The 20968-nt window shown below is 43.7% G+C and overlaps 1 protein-coding gene across 1 annotated transcript in view; it reads left to right on the top strand.

Moving 5' to 3' along the window:
• The first annotated feature begins 1903 nt into the window (after positions 1 to 1903).
• Positions 1904 to 20968, top strand: part of ZNF131 (zinc finger protein 131) — a 33263-nt gene continuing 14198 nt past the window's right edge. The window contains exons 1-5 of the mRNA XM_061617261.1: positions 1904 to 2503; positions 10620 to 13402; positions 16742 to 16880; positions 18071 to 18172; positions 19961 to 20105. Coding sequence (XP_061473245.1) covers positions 16757 to 16880; positions 18071 to 18172; positions 19961 to 20105 — 371 coding nt within the window. The 5' untranslated portion in view covers positions 1904 to 2503; positions 10620 to 13402; positions 16742 to 16756. The remainder of the gene's footprint in view (positions 2504 to 10619; positions 13403 to 16741; positions 16881 to 18070; positions 18173 to 19960; positions 20106 to 20968) is intronic.

The raw sequence follows: 20968 nt of genomic DNA on the forward strand, positions 1-20968 counted from the left end.
TGCCCAGCTAGCTGCCCCATGACATTTAAAACAAGAAGAAATAAAGGATGGCAATGAACATGCTTGCTGATGCACCACTGCATATTTCTGACGTTGCTATCAGTATAATATGGGCTAATGACATTGCTCTGCTATACTCAGGGGGTTGGATTTCCTTATAGGTCCCTTCCAACTCTACTATTCTATGATTCTATGACTCTGTTGTAAATATTATTGAGATGATGTATACAAAGCACTTTCACATATCCAGGGCTTCTTCTTTTTTTGGTAACAGTTCTCACTGGTACGAGCACCATCACCTCTTTTTTTGCTGCCCATAGCAACCATTTTGTCCTGGCGCCCACAGCGTTTTTAACAAGGCATGAGTACTAGCACCTCATTTTTTTACCAAAATAAAAAAAAAGAAAAGCAGCACTGCATGTATCTATTATAGGGTTGCCAGGTTCATGGCCTGAGACTGATCCTGTATCTTTGGGAGAAGAGAGAGTCAGCCAAGTGCAGGTGTCCTTGCAACCCTGTAATGAGAAAAACCACAAGGTGGAATTCTCCCTTCCCTCTGCACAACTTTTAAAGATACAGGGCCTGGCAACCAAGAGGTCTTCTGTATCTTTAAAAGTTGTGCAGCAGGAAGGGAGAATACCACCTTGTGGTTTTTCTCATTACAGTGTTGCAAGAACACCTGCACTGGGCTGACTTTCTCTTCTCCTAAAGATACAGGATCAGTCTCAGGCCATGAACCTGGCAACCCTAATCTATTATTATATTCCTGCACTGTAAGAACATAAGAAGAGCTTGTTGGATCAGGCCAATGGCCTATCTAGTCCAGTATCCTGTTCTTGTGGTGGCTGAGCAGATGCCCATGGGAAATCCACAAGTAGGACCTGAGCGCAACAGCACTCTCCTCTCCTGCAGTTTCTAGCAACTGACATTCAGAGGCAAATACTTCTGGCTGTGGGAGATACATCTCCTTGCTTGCTCAGTGAGCCTTGAGCATCTGAACCTGACATGCACACCTGCGCCCTGCTGTCCAGTGTTTACCAAGGTGTGCACAGCAGGTTCCCAGGGGAGTAACCCCCAAGTCATAGTCATTGTTGCTAGTAGCCATTGATAGCCTTATCCTGTATGAATTTGTCTAACTCTAATCCTCTTTTAAAGCCATACAAATTGGTGGCGATCACTATACCTTATGGGAGCAAATCCCCCAGTTTAACGATGTGCTGTGTGAAGATTAGAAGTACTTTCTTTCGTCTGTCTTGAATCTTCCAGCTTTCAGCTTCACTGAGTGTTCACAAATTGTTCATGAGTTGCAGTGTGGTGTAATGGTTAGATCAGCCTTTCCCAACCTTTGGGTCCCCAGATGTTGCTGGACTACAATTCCCATAATTCCTGACCATTGACCATGTTGGCTGGGACTCACGGGAGCTGTAGTTCAGCAACATCTAGGAACCGAAAGGTTGAGAAAGGCAGGGTTAGAGTGTTGGACTCTGACCTGGGAAACCAGGGTTTGAATCCAGACTCGGCCATGAAGCTCATTGGGTGGGCCAGTCATTGTCTCTCCACCTAACCTACCTCACAGGGTGGTTGTGAGGTTGAAATGGAGGTGCGACAACCATGTACATCACTTTGAGCTCCTTGTAATAAAATAATAAAGAGCATTATAAGAGAGGGAGTGTGTGCACAAAAGACATTCCTTTTGATTGGGCCCATTGTTTTTAACCTATTCAATGTTTCTCATTCTATGAGATCAAAATGAAACAACTCCCAGATTTACCTGGTTGTACCAGTAACACTCCCATGCCACAAAGAAAAAAAACAGTTGTCTTTAATGCATGTGGTAATTACTCATTGCACGGCTGTTCGTGGTTTTAACAGGCAATGTCTCAAGAACATAACTGTGAGTTTTTGAACTTGCTTAAAGCTGCATTTCTCTGAACTTTTGCCAATTAAAAGCACAAGGAAAAACAAGACCCAGTTTCTGCTGACTCTGCAGCTTGGAACCTTTGCCATACTTCCTGTGAGAACATGTAAGAGGAAAGCACGATGAGACAGAAACGAGGATGGTTGGAGGCAGAAGGATCATCTGCTGCGTTTCCAAGCAGCTACATCGAAAGTTACTCAACAAGGAAAGGAAGCCGCGTCGCTCCAAAAGAATTCCAAAATCCACAGTCGTGCAATACCTTCATGAGGACCAATCAAAATGGTCACAAAACAGTGAGCAAGTTTTTGAGTTCTCCAGAGCTCTTCTTCATCAGAGTGGATGTTAAAGTGAGAGAAGCTGACTTGACAATGACTTATATTGTTGTTTTTAAACCTAGCCATTTCATTACTTGAAATTAATCTCCAGCTTTCATTTGCTAATATAAAAACTGCCATGCTTCTCTTCGCTTCTGTTCCTCACCTCACAAGGAAATCTGAGCATGCTGCTTTTTAAGGCTGGAGACACAACATGGGGGATAAGCCTTTTTTTTTTTCTCTTTGCCTCAGCTGTCTGAAGGAGTACTAGGTAAGAAAAACAAAATTACTGCCATCGACAAACACATGGCAAAAAGCGGAAATGTTACATATATAGAAAAAAACTTACAAATGAAATGATAGATAGCATTGAGAGTTAAATGGCAATCAAGCATTTTGTTATTAACTGCCACTTATTTGTAAAAGGCTTTTAGTTTTACAGCTTATATTACTTTCTGAACTGAGGAGCTTTCCATATGTCCTTTTTATTGGACATTCTAGGTTATTGGTGCTCATGCTGCTATCTGGACAGGCATATACAATCCCATGTTCAATACTGTTTGCACCTGCTCATGGGGTCTGAACTGGCGGTGACCGACCAGGAGAGAGACCTCGGGGTTGTAGTGGACAGCACGATGAAAATGTCGACCCAGTGTGCGGCAGCTGTGAAAAAGGCAAATTCCATGCTAGCGATAATTAGGAAAGGTATTGAAAATAAAACAGCCAATATCATAATGCCGTCGTATAAATCTGTGGTGCGGCCGCATTTGGAATACTGTGTACAGTTCTGGTCGCCTCATCTCAAAAAGGATATTATAGAGTTGGAAAAGGTTCAGAAGAGGGCAACCAGAACGATCAAGGGGATGGAGCGACTCCCTTACGAGGAAAGGTTGCAGCATTTGGGGCTTTTTAGTTTAGAGAAAAGGCGGGTCAGAGGAGACATGATAGAAGTGTATAAAATTATGCATGGCATTGAGAAAGTGGATAGAGAAAAGTTCTTCTCCGTCTCTCATAATACTAGAACTCGTGGACATTCAAAGAAGCTGAATGTTGGAAGATTCAGGACAGACAAAAGGAAGTACTTCTTTACTCAGCGCATAGTTAAACTATGGAATTTGCTCCCACAAGATGCAGTAATGGCCACCAGCTTGGATGGTTTTAAAAGAAGATTAGACAAATTCATGGAGGACAGGGCTATCAATGGCTACCAGCCGTGATGGCTGTGCTCTGCCACCCTAGTCAGAGGCAGCATACTTCTGAAAACCAGTTGCCGGAAGCCTCAGGAGGGGAGAGTGTTCCTGCACTTGGGTCCTGCTTGCGGGCTTCCCCCAGGCACCTGGTTGGCCACTGTGAGAACAGGATGCTGGACTAGATGGGCCACTGGCCTGATCCAGCAGGCTCTTCTTATGTTCTTATGTTTTGGGGTGGCCATACTGCTTCATTTTCAGGCAGTGCATATCTTGCGACTTCCTGCTGAAATCCTGTAACTTTCTATACCACAAGTGTTCTGGTTTATTTTTGTCTGGCTTTTGTTGCACTGTACCCCTCCAGACAGCAATAATGCAGTAGCACTGGGAAGCATCGCACAACAAACTATAGCAGAATAAATCTCCACTGTCTGGAGGGGCCCTGATAGGCTTTCAGCTTAACATCTAGTCTATCTCTTTCCCAAACGATATTTTATAGCATACTCTATAATTTTCCTACATTTATAACAAGGAAGTCACACTTTTGGTCATTTTTTGATTGATGGATTCAGTTTTGAGGTATCATGAAATGGAAATGGACTGCCTTCAAGTCGATTCTGACTTACGGCGACCCTATGAATAGGGTTTTCATGGTAAGCGGTATTCAGAGGGGGTTTACAATTGCCTTCCTCTGAGGCTGAGAGGCAATGACTGGCCCAAGGTCACCCAGTGAGCTTCACGGCTGTGTAGGGATTTGAACCCTGGTCTCCCACGTCATAGTCCAACACTCTAACCGCTACACCACACTGGCTCTCTTGAGGTATCATACTTCTGAGCAAAAATCCTCCAGGAGTGGCTTTGGATTTAAGCTAATCGTCTACAGGATTGCAGCCAAAAGCCTACAAATGTTTATACCTCAGCACAATCATGAGAAGAAAATACATCACAATAGGACTTTTCACTTCATTAAACAGCATGTGAATTCCCTTCTGCCCTTCCAAGTGGAGTTACTGGCCATTTCTAGGCTTGAACCAATTAAGCCATTAAATGCATTATAATGAGGTGAAAGAATTTTGGAGTATACCACTGTAAGATGTAGGGATGTAATAAGGTGTTATATTTTTGACTATGTTAAAACAAACAAACCTTTTTTCCCCGTATGTAGTAAACTAGGGTTCCTCCAGACTGTCAGTATTTTTCCAGGAGTGATTCAATCATATACCAGAACTATAGGTTTCCATATTGAAAGTGTATTGAAGTGCTCTGTCAGTGTGGCACAACAAATCCATTTTCTGGGTGCTTTCTCTAGGTTTCCAGTTACCAAATGCCAGCTATTCAACCATCCAACAATAACATCTTCTGCCAGAGCACCAGGGTAATGGATGGCCTCTCCTGCTCGAGCAAGTGAATGAAGTAATAATGAGGCTTTCAAGTTTGCTTGTGAGAGTTTAGCATAAAGGAAGCCAGAAAACAGAGGTTAGGTTGGATATGTCTTTCCTTTTCTTTGATGGGGTTCCTGCTTCATTCAAGCAGTTTAAATGGTAACACTTCTTTGCAAGATGATGATGATGATTAACAACATTTATTACCTGCCCTTCGCCCAAAGGTCCCAGGCTGGGTCATCATAATTTTAAAATACCTCCAGGGCCAGTTCCAGGCCTTTGGACACACAGACCCCTCTAGAGCTCCCTTTTCCTGCAAGCCTCTTCCTGGCAGTGCTGCCACTGCTGCTCCTGCCACGCACTCGCTGAGCTGGAGGGAGGAGTTGCTGGTGGACGGCAGGCCCCCAAGGCAGGAAAGGAGGGGCAGGAAGGAGGAAGGCCTCCACTCATACACTCCAGGAGAAGAGATACCACTGCTGCTGCCTATCATAGCATGAGAGAGCACCTGCCCCTTTGCCCTGCATCACTCACTCAATCGAGTCGCACCTTGGCAGGCTGCAGCACCAATGGCAGAGGTGCCTCTTATCTCACCCACGGTGCGCAAGGGAAAGCCTCCTCCCCTGAGGCCCACCATCCGCTGGCAACAACAACACCCCAGCAAGTGTGGCCAAGAGCAGCAGCAGCCCCCACCAGGCACACAAAGGAAAGCGGCCAAGCTGGCTCTGAGGAGACTAAAGGAGAAGCGCTGGCACAGCAGGGTTGAGCTCAGGCTGGTGAGAGGTCTCTGTGAGCTCCTGGGCCCTTAGCCAGTGCCTAATCCAACCAGTCCTAGTACCGGCCCTGGATACAGCATTAAAAACAATGAAAAGCAACCTTTTTTAATTGTTCATTTTTTGAATTAAAAGCAAATGGTTGCATTTTGCTGGATCTACTTCACACCTCCATGAGGGTTTCTGCCTGGCTGGAGTGTGTTTCTTGATGCCTGAATGGAGGATAGAAAGTGTGCGTGTAGAAACTAGCCTACTACACAAAAGTAAAATGACAATTTGTTGCTCCACTCACTTTTGGTTCTGGTCCTGCCCACCACTGGCACCTGGCAGCCTGTCCCAAAGGGAATTTTCAGCCCTTGGGCTGAAAAGGGTTCCCCAGCCTTTGCTGTACAGGTATTTTGTAGATAGAAAATAGACACAAGTCCAAGGCACAGGCAAGATGGAAGACTGGAATTGAGTTGGGACAGCAGTCTAAAGAAGGAAACTGATGAGATGTCACTAGCTGGGAAGCAAGTAGTATCAGAAGGTCAGGGAGGAGATTGTTTAGCTGGATCAAGATTTGGACTGGAAACACACTTGTGGTTGTACTACTTTCAGCCTGTCTCCACCTCTGTTCCCTGAAACTGGGTACACACAATGTTAGTCAAACTCTGCCCCTCCAAAACCAGGGAAATTAGAGATCTAGTATATTTTACCTTGAAGCCGGCTTCACACACAATTCAAAACTGATTGGACGTTAACCCTGTTGCCACTCCGAGGTGTGTCCAATGGAAATACTTTGCTGCAGGTTCAGACAGAGACTGGCCCAACACCTTGCTGTAGGCGGTCCTAAAGGCTTGACATCAGCAGTGAGGGAGATGTGTCCAGCCGTGGGCAAAAACATTTCAAATCACAAAAATGGGCTCTCTGAAACATGCATGTAGCCTTGCTTGCAACTCAGTGGGAAGCTTTTCAGTTCAAAGAGTCTTTGTGATGCAGGATGTGTTATGTGAAGGATTGGAGGAGCACAGATTGTTTGTCAGTCTTTCCTTGAACCAGGGTCATCAGCTACAATAGCAAAGCTCCTTTATCTTTACTAGTGTTCTTTGTTTATAGGAACAAATCCCCAAAGGGTAGCCATGCCAGTTTAGTGTAGCAGAAAACAGACTCATTTAGAAGTGCACAAAACATATTCTGGCATGATCTTTCATTGTTTTAAAAAGATGAAATCTCAAGATGCTGCAAAAGAATTTATTTCTGGGAAATGCTCAACACATTTTGGCCTGATATTTTAGGCCTTCATTGGATGCTGTATAAAGGAAAAATACATCACATAAATTATCACAATAAAATCAAATAAATCAGTTATCTATAAATTGTTTTTATATACTCAAATTAAAATGTAAAAACAGTGAAGGCAGAAAAGTGATTGTACTGTCAAGAGATCTCTGCAGACTGTTTTTATATTTACCGTTGGGCTTTTACCAAAAACAAATTCCTGCGCAGCATCTTGAGATTTCATCTCTCTCTTTTTTGTGGGGGCAGTTTGTTTTGGATGCTTACTGCTTCTTGCATTTCATGAACTTTCATACAACAGGCCGTGAATGCTTATTCTAAAATAAATGTTCTTCTGCACAGACAAGGGGAGGGTTGTGCTGTTAGTCTTTAAAGTGCTACAAGGCTCTTTGTTGTTTTAATAGTTGTGTAGAAGAGTTGCTGCCTTATACTAAGCCAGAACATTAGTTTAGCTAGTTCAGTATTGTACACACTGACTGGTAGCAGCTGTCCAGGATTTCAGACTGCAGTTTTTACCAGCCCTAGCTGGGGATGCCAAGGATTGAACCTGGGACTTTTTGCACAGAAAGCATGTGGTCCATCACCAAGCTATGGTTCTGTAAGTTCCAGTGACCTCCAGTTCTTCTCAGCCTTACAGCATAATTCCGCAGAATCATGTGTTGCAGAGTCCCCTCCACACTGTCACACTGTTTTACAGAAGGGATTCAATCACATACCGGCAAATTTTGGTTTGTGTAATTAAAGAGGATTAAAGTGTTCTTTGCACAAAAAACTCACTTAAAAATATAACTTTTTGCAGTAAGGAAAGTGGCAGGAAAGTACACTGGAAAGTGTGGGATAATGATTGATAGGAAGTTGTATATCTCCACGCAAACTAACCAATAATCAGTGGGCATCATATAACCTCCGTGCAAGCTTTGTGAAAGCAAATCAGGATGAATGCTCAATACAGTAATACCTCAGTTAAGGAATTCTCCAGAAAGAAAGCTCCTTTTAACTAGGCTTTTTTAAAGGTGAAACTGACCAGCTTTGTTTTGGTTCAAGCTGGAGCCTTTGCTTTAAGGTGAAACTGACCGGCATGTGCTTTGCTATGAATAGACTGTTAAGTCTGTGCCTTTGCTTTTCTTGGGTGAAACTGATAAGCCTGTTTGCTTTGCATTAAAGAGATCTCTTGCTTTCTCCCAGGGCTGGGGAGGGAAGGATCCAGTATGATTCGCTGGGAGGGAGGGAAGGAGGGGTGCCAGGTAGGCACCCTTTAAAGCCCCTGTTGAAGCTGCCCCCACTATCTATGTTATTCATACTTTGGTACCAAAGTTTCAGTTAAAGAAGTAATGTCCAGGAACACATCTGCTTTGTTAACTGAGGTATTACTGTAATTACATGTATTACGGAAACCTGGCTGGATGAGGCCACTGCTCCTATCCTCGCGGCCATGTGTCCAGCTGGGTTCTTGTATGCACAGCAGCCGAGGGTTGGTAGTCGGGGAGTGGGAGTGGTGGTTATTTACCGAAGGTCCCTGGTTCTCACCAAGCCTCCTCTCCATGACACCAGGGTTGTTGACTGCATATACTGGAGGTTGGGCCCAAAGGGCAGTCTAGGGACTCTGCTCTTGTACCATCCACCCCGCTGCACGACAGACTCCCTGGCCAAGGTACTGGAGGTGGTCTCGGATGTGCATGTGCAGTCCTCAAACTTATTGGTATTGGGAGACTTTAATGTACATTTGGAGGCCATCCTCATACGGGCGCCTCGGGACTTCATGGAAACCATGGCTTCCTGGGAGCCGCACCTTATTCCAACGGGGCCCACCCATGTAGCTGGTCATGCACTCGACCTTGTGTTTGTCTCGGGAGAGGAGGGGAGTGATCTGAAAATTGGGGGTACATCCATCACCCCCATGTCATGGTCAGATCACTACTTGGTGAGGGTGGACTTCTTGGTGCTACAAACCCTCCGTGGGGGTGGAGGACCCATTAGGATGGTCCGCCCCAGACGTCTGATGGAAGAACACTATGGCTAAATCGATTCACTAAGTTACCAATGACAACACAAACACCCTGACATCACTACTAATACTATAAATGGTCAGTACAACAATTTTACATACATTTAAGCTTTAACATAATTGCCATAGTCTGAATTGTTTGCATTTGGTTTCTCTCACTGCTTACAATACCCCACAACCATGTGTGGTTGTAGCATGCATATGCCTTCATGCATCTGATGAAGTGGGTTCTTGTCCTCAAAAGCTTATGCCATAATGAATTGGCTAGACTTTAGGGCTCCATAACTCACTGTCATTCTTGAGAAATGATGAACCAATTTAGAACTGAGCCCTACCCCCACCCTCATACCTCCCAGAAAAATACCACTTTGCCACTCCAAATATTCTCTGCCATTTGGTGTTGTGGAGTGCCATTTCCCCACCCCAATAGTGCCTTGGAACAACACTAGATTTGGGGCTCTGTGGAGAACGCAAAATGATGACCAAGCTGCCAACCTATAACCATAGGAGGGAAGAAAGAAGTTCACTGCCAATGGTGAGCCCTGGCCTTGAGAAATTGGTGGAGAATTTCTCCTCACCCTGGAGAAATTCTGTGAAATGGTCCCCCTAATTTCTCTGCCCAACACTAAGAATGGAGAATTTTGAGAGGTCACCAGCACACAGGTATGAAGTAAACCAGTCAGGGAAGGTAGCTTGTTAGTGCCAGGGTGAGGAATCTTTTGCAGCCCAAGGGCAAGATCCACAACTGGCTCACCCTCTACGGACCATTTTTGAAAGGTGGATGATTCAGATTTCAGGCACAAAGCAGACACAGGCTTATCTCCGCTCTGAGTGCTGTGTGGAACTAATCCAGAAAGATTTGTGGGTGACTAGACCAGAGAGGGGACTGACATGCTTCCCCAAACAGGCAGTGACATGTTGATGAAGCATCTATTCCTAGAACATGATGAATGTTTCAAGACCAGTAGTGGCTATTGGACTCAGTCCTGTCCTGTCCTTGGAGCAGGAGTGCAAAGCTGTTTGGATGATGTTTTGTCCCATGTGCCCACAAACTCATTCCAAAAGACTTTGGTTTCAGGTCAGGGTGGGGGCAAGATGACCTGAAAACAACCTTGGCTGCCCATGGGAGATCAACATAATGATTCATCCATCAGGGTTCAGTAAAAAGTAATTCTGCAATACATCTGGACAGTTCCTTGCCTGTCTCCACTCTCATTAAAATAATTGGACCCTTCAGTTGTGGAATTAATCCATCCTATGATCCCCAGGATAAAAGGAAGCCAAGTAAATTAGAACAGTGAAAAACACATTTCTACTGTGCTAGGAAATCCATTGTTGTAAGAGTAAACAAGATGGATTTGACATCACAGAGCACATAGGTGATTTCTGGATCACAGGTTTGCTAAATAAGGCAGGATTTGATTTTTGTTAACTGTTGGACCTTCTAAACAGAAAATCCAAAGAAACATGCTCTTATTTCTGAAGACAACTAGATTCTATGTTAGAGTGGTCATTTAAAAACAAAACTGGCACCGTGGGCTGAGTAGCTTTAAGTTGCTTTTGACAGAGTTCCCTCTCCCAAAGAACCAACAGCAAAGTGCTCCTGAGCATGCACAGAGCACCTTTCCTTCATGAAGGGAAAGTTTGTCTCTGGACACACATTTTGAAGGACAACCATTTTCTTCAGGGGAAAAGTTAAATGCTAAGTTCAACATTTCTAGACAGTGCTTTTCTCCGAGTTTAACTTTTCTCTTGATTTTTTTTTTAGGAAACAAGAGTTGTTCTTCAAAACATATTAAACAAGCCAGGATTTTAAAGAGTCTGTTTCTACGACATTGTACTCTAAGTTGGATGTCAGACTTAACAACAGTACAAAACATATGGGGTTTTAAAGACATACCTCCCTCGGGTACTACACCTATTAACACAGTGTGATAGGCTGTCAATTGCTATGGAATACTGTGGAATCTATACTGTGGAGTGAAGACGTTTTGGACTACAGATCCCATCAGCCCCAGCTAGCATATGTCATGAGCCCTGTGAAGAACTCCTGGCAGAGTGGGCCGGAGGAGGAGGAAGACTGGGATCCAGTAAAGGGGCTGAGTGGTCTGCAAAGGAAGGGAGATGAAACCAGAGAAGACTACAGTATTCTGGCCACTGTCAGTCCTGCTCCGCAGGCACAGGCTGCTATGGATGAGACAGTGGCTGACATCACCGTGTCTTCTGACCCTGCCTTGTCTCCCGAGTCGCCCCTGGGGGCAGAGAGGCGAGAGATGCAGGTGAAGGAGGTGGCTATGGAAGAACTGGTTGAGGTGTCTCCTCCCCCATTGCCAAGGACATGCTGCTGTCTTCACAGGTGCAAACAGACTGAGCCCACTCAGCTGCCTGTCTGCAGGAGTGCCTGCTTGCTGGTCCAGTCCCAATCCGGGAGATAGTTCCAATGCAAGTAGCATGCCCACCCCAAGTCTACTGAAGTGGTCTCAGAAGGCATGTCAAATCGTTGTAACAATGTCTTTGCCTAAGTGGCCATGCCTACAAATGCCTTTAGAGAACCAGAGGCCGGTCTAACTTGTAATCTGATCTACATACCACTCTAGAGTTAAATTTCACATTAAAAATAACAGAGAAAAGCATGTCAGTAAACCTTAGCCTGATTCCTATGGGGTAAGCCAGATCAGCATATGTGCTGTCTGGGGCTGATGGGAATTGTGGTCCAAAACATTTGGAGGGCACCAATTGTTGTAGACCTCTATAGGTACTGCACTCAACCAAGGGCCCCATAGTCATGCTGGGACCTTGAGGCACCCATTGGCACACCCATAGCAGAGGCTCCACAGCTGAAAAAGGATTTATTTAATTTAATAAAATAAATAAATAAATAATAAAAAAGGATCTCTAAACTACAGCATTTTACTAAACTGAGGAAAAAACCCTTACTGCTTACTGCTCTTAAATTGTTCTGTGTTCCATTTGCCAGATTCTCCAATAAACAATCAAAAGTGAACATTCATACCATGAAAGAGGTGTTCAAGGGTGTGCATCATTAGCCCATATGACTGGTAATATGATGCCTTTGGACTGGCCAGGCTTTCTGCCATTGTCTGGTCAACAGCAGACACTTCAGGCTAGTCCTTGCTTCAGCTGATTTAAGGAAAGCTGGTTTGGGAAACATGCACTTCAGGTCTGGTTCCTGGCTGGCTGGCTGCAATGCAAATATGATCCTGGCAACTCCATTACCTGTTAAATGTTTAAAAGAGGCAAAGAGGAATGATCAAAATACATTGGAATTCACAAAATCAAGTTATACACTCCTGAGTTGTACTTCCAAAAGAAATGCATACCAAAGCACATTACAAGAGCAGGGCCTGAGCCACAGCAAGTATTTCAGACACTCATTTTGCTGACATTCATATTTCATCAAAACTAAAAACACCAAGTTACAGAGTGTTCCTGTTTCACGTTAAGTTACTTGGTGCCAAGGGGCCTTGGCTTAGAACAGGGAAGTTCATCCCATGGTTGAAAACAAATGAAAATGGAGAGGAAGATGAGAGTAGTGCATGGATCCAAGTGCATGCTGAAAAGAGCAAATACTTTAGGCACGGAGATACAAATTATTTCCCAGCCTGGAGATAAATTTGCTCCTGTAAACAGTTTTGCAATCATTTGGCACCCTTCCTGGGTTGACAAACTGATGGAAAGGAAATGCTTTGGAAGAGCTGACTGAATACATTTGGAAGAAATACATTTCCCCCCCACCCCCACCGATGCATAATTTTTATTTGGGAGGCACATATGTTAATGAGTAGTAGTGGAGGAGGTTTTTTCTCCCAGTTTAGTAAAATGATATATTTAGAGATCCTTTTTCAGCTATGCAGATTCTTTTATGGGTGCACCTGTAGGTGCCTCAACGTGGAAATAACATGAAACATGAGAAGACCTGCTAGATCAGATCAAAGGCCTACCTAGTCTACCGCCTAGATTCCCAACCAGACGCCTAAAGAAAGCCCCTCCAGGGCGGGGGGTTGGTTTTGCTTTGGTGCTTCTTATACTGTGTGATAAGTCCCATCCAACCTTACATTTAATAAGGCGCTGCTAAAACCTTTTATGTGCTGAAGATTAAAAAACTTTCTATGGCCAAGTGCAAATGCATTTTGCATGTATTAACATTATTTAATGTGCGTTCACGAAATAAAATTAGCAAAAGGCTACCAAATATTAGGCAGCGTGGTTTTACTAACAGCTTTAGGAAAAAGCTTCCACTTCGCGGGCGAACCCGCAACGCAGACGAAAACAAAACAGAAACACTACAACTACTACTCCCAGAATGCACCTCGCGGCATAGAAAATGTGCCTCCACTCCCAGCATGCACTTGGCTCCACCAGTTTCCCGAAAGCGCCCTGACAAGAAGGTCAGCGAGCCCGCCATTTCCGGCGCGCGGTGCAGGACGGGAATGCGAGTAGCACTATTGGCCGGCGCCTGCCCCGCTTTTCAGCAAGCAGGAAGCGATAGCGGCGGTTGAGGAGGCTCGCCGGGGCAGGAGGCTTCTCCGGGTGAGTGTTTTACGGAACCTCCCGATTTTCTCGGGGTCGGCGCGCCCCTCTGGCCGTGGCTGGCGTCGAAAAGGCATCGATTTAATGCGCGATTTGATGACGTAATAACGGCTCTGGAGACGGAGCCGCCGCTAGAATTGCGCTGGTCCATGCGCCGGCTGCTATGGCGTCTTTCCGTTCGCGCCGGCCCGTGCGGGGACCTCCCGCTGCGTCCTTTTTTCGCTTTAGGAGGCTCTTTCTCTTGTCGGCGCCCCTTAACGATTAGGCCTTCCGCTTATCCCACTTTAACAGCTAATTGGTCCATTTCTCTCCTTTTCCGTCCTGTGATTGGCTGTTCTGACAATGATTGACGGGCTTGCCCCTAATGGAGTCAAATGCTGCGTGACTCTCCAAAGGGGACATCTGAGCCTGTTTAGGGGCTCGTACGGTGATGGGCTCTTGAGACCCAGTTAGTAGTTCTGTGTTGCTACGCAGAGAGAGGAACAGCGGAGTTCTTGTTATAACTAATGCGTCATAATTTACTTACTGGAAAAAAAATGTACTGCCTTTCCTTGTAAAAAGCTCAAGGTAGCTGACAACAGAATCAAACCATAATTTAACAACTTAAAATATTGGTTAGAAAAACATTAAGGCACTAAAAAGAACATTTTTTTAAAAAAAGGAGTCGGGCCCTTGTCAATCTTATCTCCAAGACAGGACCAAGAATGCATTCTGTTCACAACTGTTCTTCAACCTTTCCAAGAATCCTTGAATGGAGGTTGTTGTCTACAGTTTGAGAACCTTTGTATTAGAATCCAAAAGGTGTGTGGTGTGATTCTTATGTGATGCACAGAGAAAAACAAACCTATGGCATGGCTGCAAAGGTTAACATGTGCTTGAGCACAGAGAGAACCCATGGTAAACCAAAGCTGCAAAGTGTAACAAGCCGGCGATATGTCAGTGCAAAATCAAATGTATAGAAGTATACTGTACATGAGAGAATTGGATGCCTTGAACTTCTCTAGGATAGTCCTGAATGAAAAGCTTGAAAATTCAAATCCAAAGTTCTGCCCTGTACTGGCAGAGGGTAAGGGATGTGTGTGTTTTTCCTTCCATTGATTCCTGCAGAATAAGGTTATTAATGGCTGCTTACTGATGGCCATGTTCTATTTCCACTGTTGGAGGCAATGTGCTTCTGAATAACAGTTGTTGAGAATCGCAAGTGGGAAGAGCACTGTTGCGCTCAGGTCCTGCTTGTGGGTTTCTCATAGGCATCTGATTGCCCACTGTGAGAATAGGATCCTGGAATAGATGGGTGGCTGACCTGATCAAGCAGGCTCTTCTTATGGAGATGCGGTACTTCTGCTCCATCCGTTCTAGGGAAGGGGTGTCCACTGAAGGAGAGGGCATTGGATCCCCCAATATCTCCCTGATATGCCCTGGAACATCTCCTTCGGGCTCTTACTGTCTTCAGAATGCTAACAGCAGTGGAGTGATGCACCAAAGAGGCATGTGAGGGCAGACATCTCTCTCTGAGGAAGATATGCTATATTTTATGGATTCTGGGACATCCTCCCAGGATTGCCCCCTTAATAGTTGCATAGCAGAGGAAACTTTTGCAGGCACCTCTTGTATCAACTTGTTCTTCACAACTCACAAAAGGTACATGTGAACCTATCTTTTTTGCATTTGGTCACCAAACAGATTGGTCAGACCCTCTGTGGAGAGTTATTTGTGGAGCACTATTGTTATAAACAACACCTTAATTGCTGTTGATTTACTTGTTTACATTTCCTCATGGTGTACTTTGGTCACCTAACCTTTTGTGTTCCATTCATGTTTACCTGGATCTAAGTCCTATATTTTTAACCTTACAGATAATTTTCATGACAGATGCTCTTGGAGGTCACTGATTCATAGGGTCGCCATAAGTTGTAGTCAACTTGAAGGCACATAACAACAACAACAACAACAACAGATAATATTACATATGATTCCTGCTTGTCAGTTTTAAAACCTTATTTTTGTGCTGTCAAAATGATCACAAGCTTTCAAGGTGCATGCATGTATGGAATGTTAATTTGCTTATCTAGACTAGAGGACTTGGTTATTCAGGTTGGTTGAAACCCAGAATCAAAATATGGTTTTCTGCCTTGTACACATTTCAACCATGACTGGGAAATCCCAGATGATCTGCCTGAGAACTCTTGATGCTGGTACTTCAGAACCTTAAATTTGAAGTTGGTGAACCAGGCTGTCACCAATCTGGGTTAATCACTCTCAAGCCCTTTCCCTATGATTGTCATACTTGTTTAGTTCCAGGCGGTAGTCAGAAGGACCGTAATACAGCAACCTTACTGAAGCAAAAGAGCCTGGGTGAGGCCAATGCCTGGATGGCAAACTACCTGGGAACTCAGTATACAGCACCTTGAATTCCATGATGGAGAAACAGAGTGATAATAAACATAATAAATATTTACATACACTCCCTTGCTGCATGGAATTTAGCCACATGAAAAGCATATACAGTGTGTGCACACACATGCAGAGTCCTAGCCAATTTTACATTGTACTTCCAGCAAGCCACCTCTTTTTTTACTGGTTTACTTACAGTTTGCAACCCCAAAACCTGCTGAGCTACTCTCTGGGCTCCCTGTGGTCAAATAAGCCCTAAATGTGCTGTTGCTTTTCTTTTTATGCTTCTGCTTCCTCGTTTGTAGCATAAGCAGTGTAAATACATGTTGCCCATGATCCTGATAAATAAAAAGTTGCTTTACTAATTCCTTGTAATTGATGGAGATGATGGAAATTCTCCCCATTCTGATGTGTAAAGGAAAACCTTAAAAGTTATGAAATGTGAGTGCTTCAGATTCCTAAGGCAAAGAGCTAAATACCAAAATCTTCCATATACAATACAGCAGCCTTTTTCTCCCTAACAACCCAGCCTTTTTCTCCTCCTTTCCTCACTGCCATTACTTCCTTTCCCTTCAACTGCCAATGTTTCTCTTGACTATTCTTTAGACAGACTGTTGTACTTGCCTTCACTGTCCATGCTGCTGTTGGCTTCCTTGGTTCTAACTCGGCTAAGGTTCTCCTCCCCCTTGCATGCTTGTACCATGGATTTCATATTGTCTTCAGCTGTCTGTGCTGCATTTTTAAATCATGACTCTTGCTTTCGCCATTACATGAAAGCTATTCTACTTCAAAGATGGTGGTTGTGATACTGCTTCTAACTTTACTCATCTCTCTAGGACCTGCTCCTGTCTGTGGATGCCCATTGCCAACAAATATCCTTGTTTTCTATTCTTTTTTATGGCTATGGACTGTGGAGTTCTCATTATGATTGATGATCTTTCCTAGACAAATCTATTAGCCATGGAAGCTGAAGAGACGATGGAATGCATTCAGGAATTTCCAGAACATTACAAAGTAATTTTGGACAGACTGAATGAACAGCGGGAGCAGGATCAATTCACAGATATCACTCTGATTGTGGACGGTACGTAGGGATGCAGAGTTTCACACAAGCATACAGTAGGGCCCCACTTTATGGCATTCCGCTTTACGGTGCTTCGTTCATGCGGCGGTTTTCAATTAGGGAAAGGCCCCGCTCTTACAGTGCTTGTTCCGCTAATATGGCGGGGTTTTTTCTGTTGCGCGCCATTTTGACATCATTTCCGCGTGACACGGCCCAGTCTATGGGCCCCTGCTTTACGGCGATTTCCGCTTTACGGCGGGGGCCTGGTCCCTAACCCGCCATATTAGCGGGGCCCTACTGTACAGTCTATAATTTGCTCAGTGCCTAGTCCATGACGAAATTAAAGCAAGGCATCTGGATATAAGCCAGTTCAGTTTCATTGAAGCTAAAGCAACACAGGCAATTGAAACTAGAGAAGCATGGTTCATTTAATTGGGAGTTTACAGCTTTAGGTCACTTATACACACCTACCTAGGATGGAGTGCCATTGAACTCAGCAGGACAAATTCCAAATAAATGTGCGTAAGATCAGGCTGGACAAATATTGTAGAAGACAAAACCTTTTCACTGCTTGTTTTTTAATATGTATTGCTAGCCTTTAAAAAGGATTTTAAAGGATTTTTCTGATAATGGAATCTATTTTTCAAGCGTGCAGCAAATTGAAATGTTGGATTCATTACTAAATTATTAGAATTATTAGAATAGACTTGTGCTTTCTATTAACGTGTAGGAAAAAACAGCAAAACTCATATCTTCCCAATAAGAAATACATAACTGGATGTTGCATTCAGTTCCCCCCTCCACACCCGACCACTGGGGGTCTCACTGATGAGCCCTTTTTTTCCTTTTAATTATTTTATTGGGTTTTTATATTTTAAAACTGTCAGGATTGGATACAAAATATGCACTTAATACAAATGCTATACAATTTTTCCATGAACCAAGGCATCAGTAAGGGTGTTAGATGTGCCTTTTCTTAACATAATTCAGTGTTGTGAAATCACCAGGTCCAAATGAGATCCCTGCTGATAAGGTCTTAAATGGCTTTACTTGAAATTTGGAGATCCATACTCTGTGGGAAACAATTGACACTAGATTGTTCCTTGTCTTGTTAATAAATAAAGCTGTGTGTTAAAATGTTTTTCATTTTCTCAACCAGTAATATCTAACTTACACAGTTTTATATCCTCTCTCTGTCTCTGTCCTTCCAGGTCACCATTTTAAAGCTCATAAAGCTGTTCTTGCTGCCTGCAGCCAGTTTTTCTACAAATTCTTCCAAGACTTCACTCAGGAGCCTCTAGTAGAGATAGAAGGTAACTTGCTGATATGGTTAGATCAAAACTTGTGTATGAAAAGAATTAGAAAAAAAACCCTGCTATGTCTTCTTTAGTTATCCATACATAGTTATAGGCATGTTCTCAAAATGGGACTGAGATATATTTTATTTATTTATTTATTTATTTATTTATTTATTTATTGAATTTATTAGTCGCCCATCTGGCTGGCTGTCCAGCCACTCTGGGCGACGTACAAAATAGGCATACAATACCTAGACATTAAAAATCTAAAAACAATGAAGATAAAATCTAACCCACCCCAAAAGCCTGCCTGAAGAGCCAGGTCTTCAAGGCCCAGCAGAAACTCATCATGGAAGGGGCATGGCGGAGATCATTTGAGAGGGAGTTATATATTTTCCTTAGAAGGGTTTCATTCCAGACACTTTCTTGCCTGTTCTTAGACCTGAATGTACAACAAAGTGGCGTGATGGTTAAGACATGTGCATAGTATTATTACTTCTACATTAGTGGTAGGGCATCTGCTTTGCATGTAGAAGGTCCCAGACTGAATCCCTGGCATCTCCAGGTAGGGCTGAGAGAGACTCCTATCTGAAACCCTAGAGAGCCACTGCTAGTCAGTGTAGATCAGGGGTTCCCAAATTGTGGTCCATGGACCACTGGTGGGCCACAAGCTTCCGTCAGGTGGTCTGTGGTGTGCCTGTAAAAACCATACAGCATCTAGCACAGCATATTACAATTGCTACAACAGGCAGAAAAATAATTAAGTAGTCTGCCAAAGCCCTCAGCACTAATCAAGTTTGAGAACCGTTGGTGTGGACAGTTCTGAGCTAGATGACTCAGTAGTTTGACTTGGTATAAGGCAACTTCATACGTTCCTTGATGGGCATGGTCCCATGATGGAACAATGGCTGGTTTCTGGTGCAAGGTTTCTTACAAACGCTGTATGAAGTGGGCCTTCGTCTAATCCACAAAGGTGCTTATTTCAAAAGCAAGAGTGCATGCTCACTATCACTTGACCCAGGTTAGTTTTCCCCTAACTGTTAAAGCAGTTTTCAGCCTGTGGGCTATACTTCTTTCTGAGCAGCCTTCCAGGTGTGACATGCCAATGGTGGGTGAGCCTGAGGCAAAAGCGGGCAGAACAAGAAAATGAAATTTTACCTTGATACAGTAGACTAGTTTCTACATAATGCCTGCACACGGCTATCTATTGAGTGAAGCAAAAGACATTATCAGACCTCAAGGACTCTTTCTAGCCAGGCGAAGATACTCAGGGGGAGTGTGAAGCAGGGCCAATGAGGAATGTGGCCTGGGGAAAGGGGGTGTGGCTGTGTGGGAGGGGTGTGGGGAAAATCCTAAGGGCCAATATAGAAGATTGGAGGGCCACATTTGACCCCTGGGCTTCAGGTTTCCCATCTCTATGTGAAATAATTCCTCTTGTTCATATGTTTTTTAAAAAGAAAAGAAAAAGTAGACATGGCAAGACTGAAGTCAGCCCAGTGAGCCCACCCCTGTTCTGGATGATCATTGTGTAGACTTAATATTTTTATTCGGTGTTCCCATGTGGCGATAGCAAAATGGAACTTCCTGTGTTTAGAGACAGTATTCCTTTGATTATTAAACGCTGGGAACAGGGAGTGATCCATGACATCATCTGGCTACTTACTGCTGTAGGCTGAAGGACTGAACAGATTTGAAATTGATCCTTCAGTTATTTTGAAACAAATAACAAAGTGTTTACCAGAAAGCTTCTGTGCGAAGAGAAGAGTTAGCTCTATGTCTCATTTTGTCTTTTGGCATAATTAGGTGTAAGTAACATGGCATTTCGTCACTTAATTGAGTTCACATATACTGCCAAGCTGATGGTTCAAGGGGAAGAAGAAGCAAATGATGTTTGGAAAGCAGCTGAGTATCTTCAGATGCTGGAAGCTATTAAAGCACTCGAAATCAGGTGAGTGTGATTTCTCAGAGGACTGTATCTTGGGATCAGAGAACCATACATACTAATCTTTGATGCTCCATTCAGATGGTTCTCTTCTTGTTGGTTTTCCATTATCTTGTGGTCTTCGTGATAGCTATTAGAGGCTGCCCTTGGGTCCGGTCCAGAAGCTTCAGTTAGTGCAGAATGTGGCGGCTAGACTGGTGATGGGAACAGACTGTTAGCAGTTGTGATTCAATTTGGTCACCTATCCATCAGTGTGATCAGTTGTTGATTAACTTATTTTATTTATTTATTAAATTTATATCCCACCCTTCCTCCCAAAAGGAGTCCAGGGCAGCAAACAGGCAATGAAACACTAAAAACATATTTAAAAACAATTCCAACACAAATGCAGACTGGGATACAGTCTCTACTTAAAAGCATGTTGAAAGTGGAAGGCCTTCAGTAGGTGCTGAAAAGGCAACAGAAATGACACCTGCCTAATATTTAAAGGGAGGGAATTCCAAAGGGTGGATGCTGCAACGCTAAAGGTCTGCTTCCTATATTGTGCGGAACAGACCTCCTGGTAAGATGGTATCTGCAGGAGGCACTCACTTGCAGAGCGCAGTGGCCAACTGGGTATATAAGGGGTTAGACAGTCTTTCAAGTATCCTGGTCCCAATCTGTGTAGGGCTTTGTACACCAAAACCAGAACCTTGAACTTGGCCCAGTAGCTGATGAGTCACTGAAGTACCTATGAGCATTGCATGCTGTGACTACCGAAGACTTTTTTTTGTATATATAGATGAAAAATGTTTTTATATACATTTCTGTTCTACATAATTATTGATTTTAAAAAAGAAGAGTTTTCCATACAACTGCAGGAGTCTTGG

This window comes from Rhineura floridana, chromosome 1 (assembly GCF_030035675.1).
Source record: "Rhineura floridana isolate rRhiFlo1 chromosome 1, rRhiFlo1.hap2, whole genome shotgun sequence".
Classification (NCBI taxonomy): domain Eukaryota; kingdom Metazoa; phylum Chordata; class Lepidosauria; order Squamata; family Rhineuridae; genus Rhineura; species Rhineura floridana.